Source organism: Fundulus heteroclitus, unplaced genomic scaffold (genome assembly GCF_011125445.2).
Source record: "Fundulus heteroclitus isolate FHET01 unplaced genomic scaffold, MU-UCD_Fhet_4.1 scaffold_736, whole genome shotgun sequence".
NCBI lineage: Eukaryota > Metazoa > Chordata > Actinopteri > Cyprinodontiformes > Fundulidae > Fundulus > Fundulus heteroclitus.
The window spans coordinates 50,920-56,940 of record NW_023397182.1 but is presented as its reverse complement, the minus strand read 5'-3'; the positions used below and the strand labels follow the sequence as shown (position 1 = coordinate 56,940).

Below are 6,021 nucleotides of genomic sequence, written 5' to 3'. Positions count from 1 at the left end.
AGAAAAACAACAAGCAATATACCTAGAAGTCTGATCAGTTGTCTCAGGCCCCTTTTTTTTTTAATAAGGGATGGAAGCATGGAAGCTGGCTTTTCAGGAGGGGGGAATTGATCTTGATTAAATACCGAAAATCAAACAGAAACACTTAATGTGATTAGCTTTACTTTATGTGGCAAAATCGGTCCACAGTGAGTTTGATTTCACAAAAAAAGCTTGGGTCATAGCGATGATCTAAGTTTTTAGACCTGTTACGCTATAACGTAATAGGTTTGAGGTTTAATTTGTTCAGCCGAATTTTATTGATTTTATTTCACAAATTAACCCAGTTCATAACATTTACACAAGGTAAAAATCAACCTGAATTCGTACCTTTATTGAAATTGCGAATAAATTAAATTGCTTGCCTCTTGTCGACAGCCAAGGGAAACTGATGAGGCGTAATTTTATTTCTGACCTCAACAAGCAGACAAAGAGTGCAGCTGTTCCAAAGAAGACAAAAGAATAGCGCTTGAGTATAATTTGAGATGTATTTTTTACAGCTCCGTGTGGCCACATCGGTGAAGACCAGCGAACCGCAGAGTTCAGGTTTGGAAATTAGTGGCATACGACTCCTGCTTTCTGATTGGCTCGTTCGGACGCGGGTCGTTGCTGATTGGCTGCTGAGCCAAGCAGCAGTGAAATATCAACTCCGCGGCTGCTGCCAACCCTCAGCTCAGACGGAACCTCTCAGAGTGGAAACTCGTGTTTTCTCCGCGACAACACCAGACGAACCGGGACGTTTTTCTCCTTATGGGACGAATCAGACCCACTGAACAAGCAAGGTCACATCGGAGGTAAGTGTTTGTGCTGTAATGAACCTGTAGGGATGTTGTTTTAAAGAGACAGCTCGGTTATTAATCGGGTCCATCATCTGTGTTTTGCAGGAGGTGACTATTTGAGACACGAGAACTAGACAAGATGGTGAGTTTCCTTCTTATTCAGCTTTTAGTGATAAAGCGAAGTTTGATAGTAGGCTATGTGGCTCTGTCAACCAGGCCTGCTTGAGTTAGAGAGTTATTTAAAACTAGGGAATTAAATAAATCCAGTCTCCCAACATGTGCAGACAACATCTGCAGCCACAGCCCTGCAGCAGCAACTGTGGGCAGAGAGTGATGCTCTGATTCCTTCATATCAGGAGTTTGTTTCTGATCTCTAACCCATTTCCTGCAGCCAACAGAGGAAATTTCCAGCTCTGCTGGTCACCCAGCGTTGTTTATATCTACAAAATTATTAATTTGCATAGAGAACATTTTGTGATTTGGTCTACCCGCGCTGTTTCCTGTTGTATTTTTCCTGTTGATGTCATGATTACAAAAAAACAACAAAACAAACAAACAAAAAAACACTGAGTAAAAGTTTAAAAACAAAACGTGAGCTTTTTTTTGCAACAGGATTGGATTTTTTTATAGCAGAAATTCACAGAAAGGGCTGCAAAGATTTGGATTTTGGCATATGCTGCGCAGAAAATAAGGTGTGCAGTGAGAGTTTGGGATAGACTGTGATTGCGAAATCAAACCAAAGCAGCAAATATGATCATGTTGAAGCTTACTGATCCTATTAATGTTAGAGAAGAGATTAGAAAATAGCACTGAATTGGCTGTCGGTGTTGTTTTATTGTGTCCTTTTAAAACTGATTTTGTAGAAACGCATGTAAACTCAGCCAGTAGTTTATTAAGTTTAACACTGGAGTCTGAAGAGGCCCTGAAATTTTCTGTCCTACTGGTTTTGGTTGCATATTATTCTTGTTTTGTCTCATTTTGGTTAAAGCGACGCAAAGCTGTCTTAGAAGCAATGAAAATCTGCAGGTTTAATGTATTTGGCAGAAATCCCCAGTTTTACTCAACTTCTACTCCTAAAGATTCTCAGATTCAACATCACATGATCCCTTATGTCCTGTTTGAATATGGGAGTAAATCCAGTTTCCCTGGCTGACTCTTGACCAATTAGCTCGGAGCTGGAGAGGAAACTGGAATATTGTATTCTTGGCATGCTAAACGGGACCCCTGGAGCTAAACGAAGAACCGCGGGACCAGCCGCTACTTTCCTTCACTGTGCCGGTAAACAGTTGAGGCGTAACCGGAGCTGTCTGGGTTTGAATCCCGTGTGGGTCAATTGAAGGCAGGGCGTTCACCCAAGGTGTTGGTGCGATTGAGCAAATTAACGGACAAACAGACGTGTCTGATCACGATGTGTACTTGTTTAGGAGCTGCGTGGCCTGTTCTTTATGCAGCAGCAGGTCAGCTGGTCTGAGGGATTACAGAAAGAGAAAAGGCATTTAGTCATTGATTGGCGTTCACTTGGACAAGCCCCAGCTTGCCCAAAAAGCCATTTTAGAAACCTTTTGCAGTAATTAAGGCGTTGAAGAAGTTCGCTGTCCTCTTTCTTTGTAGGTTTTATGCGATAACGTTGTGGACTAATGAACCTTTCTCTATTCTCTCCTCAGTTTTGCTTACGTGACTCCAGTGACTGCCTGCAGGAGCAGATGCACTACATGATGAGGTCACTGCAAGATCTGAAGCAGCTGCGGAAAGCCTGCCCCGAAGTGCGACACCCCCTCGCTCCCCTCAACAGCCAGCTCCCAGCCATGGCGCGTCATCCTCCGCTGGTGGCGAGGGCCTGCCAGCAGCGGGCTCTGCAGCGGGAGCAGCGCGCACGCCTGCGGGTGTCCGAGGCCAGCACGGCCAGCACCTACGACTCGGCCTGCTGCCTCGCCAGCCCCCTGGAGGACGTCGACGAGGACGAGGACGACGCCAGCAGCGGGCTAGGACTGAGCTTCAGACGGGACCTGCGCTCTCCCTGTAGCCAGAAGAGTCTGGAGTTTGACTCGGGTTACTCCGAGGCGTCCTGGCAGGACGACGGCGTCGTCCTCAGGAGGACGAGGAACGTGCGCGTTTCGTCCTCCGCCTGCATGCGGATGAACAGGGCGCCCAGCGGACGCATCCGGCCTAAATCCACGTCCGACGCCTGCCTTGAGACCTGGACTTCTTTCGAGGTCAGCGACCCAGAGGACTGGACTAATTCCCTGCTGACCAGAGGGCGCAACAGGCAGCCTCTGGTTCTGGGTGACAATAGCTTCGCAGACCTCATACAGAACTGGATGGACTTGCCGGATTGTCCAGAACCCACAGAACTGAAACTAAACCCTAGACGGAAATTGGGGAGAGGCTTCTTTGGCAACATGAGGAAGAAGCTGTCTGGCCTCTCTAAGACTGTGGAGGACAGAGTGAGGATGAGATCCACGGACCCTTCTCATCTGAACCGAGCGGCCAACGCTCCAAAGCGCCTGTCCTGTCCTGTTGGGCCGTTGCAGCCCAAAGTGCCGTTTTTCCACCAGTCTCACTCGGGCATCAATGAGCTGGGTTCAGACTTCTACCACTTTGCTGCTATGATGAAGTCAGGCAGCCGACAGCCGATAATATGCAAGGACATCGTTGGTTACGTCTGACAGATGTTCGTGTCATTCCATGTGCCGACCGGACAGTCACTTTATTTTTATACGATCGCGTCTCACTTTACATCATTTCTGTTGTTAAAGTATTTGGAATAAAGATGTTCTCCTGACTCAGGCCTCCAGTATTTGCTCTAATTTATGTCTTATATCACGTAGTTTGCCATTCTCACAGTAGGGCTGGACGATATAGAAAACAAGCATATGTCGATAAAATAGAAATCATATTGATCGATATCGATAGTTATCAACAAATTCAAAACATATATTTTAAGTGCAGCCCTGCCCATTTTATGCTGTTGCTTAGCGACATATTTGTAGATACAGAACACACAAACACTGAATTCAAACTCAACCCTTTATTCAACCAACTTTTTACCAAAACTGCAAGTTTTTACAATAGAAAGCATGCTCTCTGAACTCTTGGTGGGGCTTGGGTCCTGGATCTGCATTTGTGATTGGTTAGGGGATTGTAATGACTGTAGTATTACTCTTCAGGGCTAGAATGCAAAAGGAAGGTAAACTGTTCTTCTATTGAATGTTTTATTGATCTTTCTTTTTTGCTCCCATCGATATACGTCTGTCAATCGATATATATATTGTTGAATTATCGTCCAGCCCTATCTCACAGCATCATTGCAATGATGACGCTTGTTTTTTACTGAAGGTTTGACTGCGGTTGCATCTATTTTCATTAAAAACCACTGGTAATTTATGTTTGATTGCACAGATGACTTTAATACAAGTTTGTTTTATAAATATGAAACAGTACAGGCACATTTATTGAGTACAAAACCTTTAAATTCATGTTTTGTTGCAGTAGCATAATTTCACACATTAAAAATCCAAATATTCAATGTTTAACTTGTTTCGTGTGAAAGTAATCAATGTCAAGAAATTACGTTTAAGTTTTGTGGATTCAAATCGATCATCCTAAGAAAATAGCTACTTTACACACCTTAACATGCTTGTATCTTCAACCAGAGCAATAATTAAGACCAAGTTTATTCTTTCACTACTTGCATCCTCCGTAAGGGAGGAAAAGAGTGAAATCATTCCACTGCCACAGGTTGGAGCCGGAGGTCAGCAGGTCTCCATAACAATCAATGCGTCCTATTACCTGAAGGCCAGTTGTTTTGGGAGGCACACCAGGAAAATCACCTTTTCTGTTCTACCATCTCAAATATAAAAAAATTTGTTTGCGCAACTCCACCGTGACTTTAATCGTAATCGTCCACTTTGGTCAGATTTGACAAAGGACGATTTTCTCTGTAACATCCTAGCTGGGTTTGGTGTGAAACTATTTGTAAAAGGTCCTGATGCTTACTGACATGTATGGTGGAGACTTGGTGATGCTGTGGGCTTGTTACTCTTTCAAGATCTAACCTTGTTAAATTTTTAATATAACTGGGGTGTCCCCTACCAAATGAATACATAAAAACAGTTAAATCTTTCAGCAGCATAATAATCTACAACATACACTGAAATCCAACTAAAGGATGGTCTTACACTGGTAATTTTTTATGTGAGACTACTGCCACAACAAAAGGTACATTTCATTTTAAGCTTTTCACCAATTGTCACCAAGTTTCCCTTTAAATGAAACCAGCACTGTATCTCAGATCTGCTGATTTAGGGGATTTTAGTAATCTTATACAACTCCCTCCAGAAGTTCTTTTCGTTCTCAAGGAAAAGCTGAACTCTTTAAGCGGGGCAAGGCAACTATTTACGGGCCAGAACCAGAGGCTGTGTCAACACAGAGTGCTGTGTACCCAATGAGGTCATTCCCCGTGTGTCTGTGCAGCTGGAGGTGAATGAAGCTGAGCAGCTGGTTGGAGATGTAGCCGACGTTTGCTCGGCTGTATTGCTTTGTGAAGCAGAACATCTCACTAACAGCTCTCCGGCCCATTTAACCCGGTGTCCGCTCTTGTTGTGGGATCAACTCAGCCGCACACTTTGGATAACACTTCGGTTAACTCTGGGCCCTCCAAAAGAGAGAGAGAGAGAGAGAGAAAAAAAGGAACGAGGCAGACAGAAAGTAGATTAAAGGTATACTTAAGATAAGCTAAAGATTACATCACCTTTGACTTTACAAATGCGCTCTGTTCATTAATTCAAAGAGAGAAGCAGAATGAAGATAAAACAGAGATTTCTCATGCTCCCCTCTGGAGTCGTCCTCACCGATAACTCGTGCTATCAAAGATAGGGCAGCTTCAAATTAGAAAGGAGTTTTGTCTTAACATACTGTGTTTTTTCACAGATATAATGCTAAGACAGGAATGTTGCTACTAACACCTAAAGCAAACATTTATTTCGCTTTTGATGGGGTTCTGCTTTTTAAGACTTGCTGGTCCTCAATGGCCAATCTGCTTAGCTGTCAGCTGACCAGGGATCAGTAAAAGAGATGTAGGAAGAAAGGTCAGGGAGCAATAAGCTAAACTCATCCAAATGTTGAACTAACAATACCAAATGTATTACAAGTAAGCATGTGGTAGTTTTATTTGTAAATTGTATCAGATGCTCACAGAAAGTTG

General features: G+C 43.5%; 1 protein-coding gene across 1 annotated transcript; it reads left to right on the top strand.

Moving 5' to 3' along the window:
• The first annotated feature begins 718 nt into the window (after positions 1-718).
• Positions 719-3,727, top strand: LOC118561839 (PAK4-inhibitor inka2-like). Its single transcript, XM_036134085.1, has 3 exons — positions 719-833; positions 924-960; positions 2,483-3,727. The coding sequence occupies exons 2-3, from the start codon at positions 958-960 to the stop codon at positions 3,482-3,484; spliced, it is 1,005 nt and encodes a 334-aa protein (XP_035989978.1). The 5' UTR covers positions 719-833; positions 924-957; the 3' UTR covers positions 3,485-3,727.
• The last annotated feature ends 2,294 nt before the right edge of the window (positions 3,728-6,021 follow it).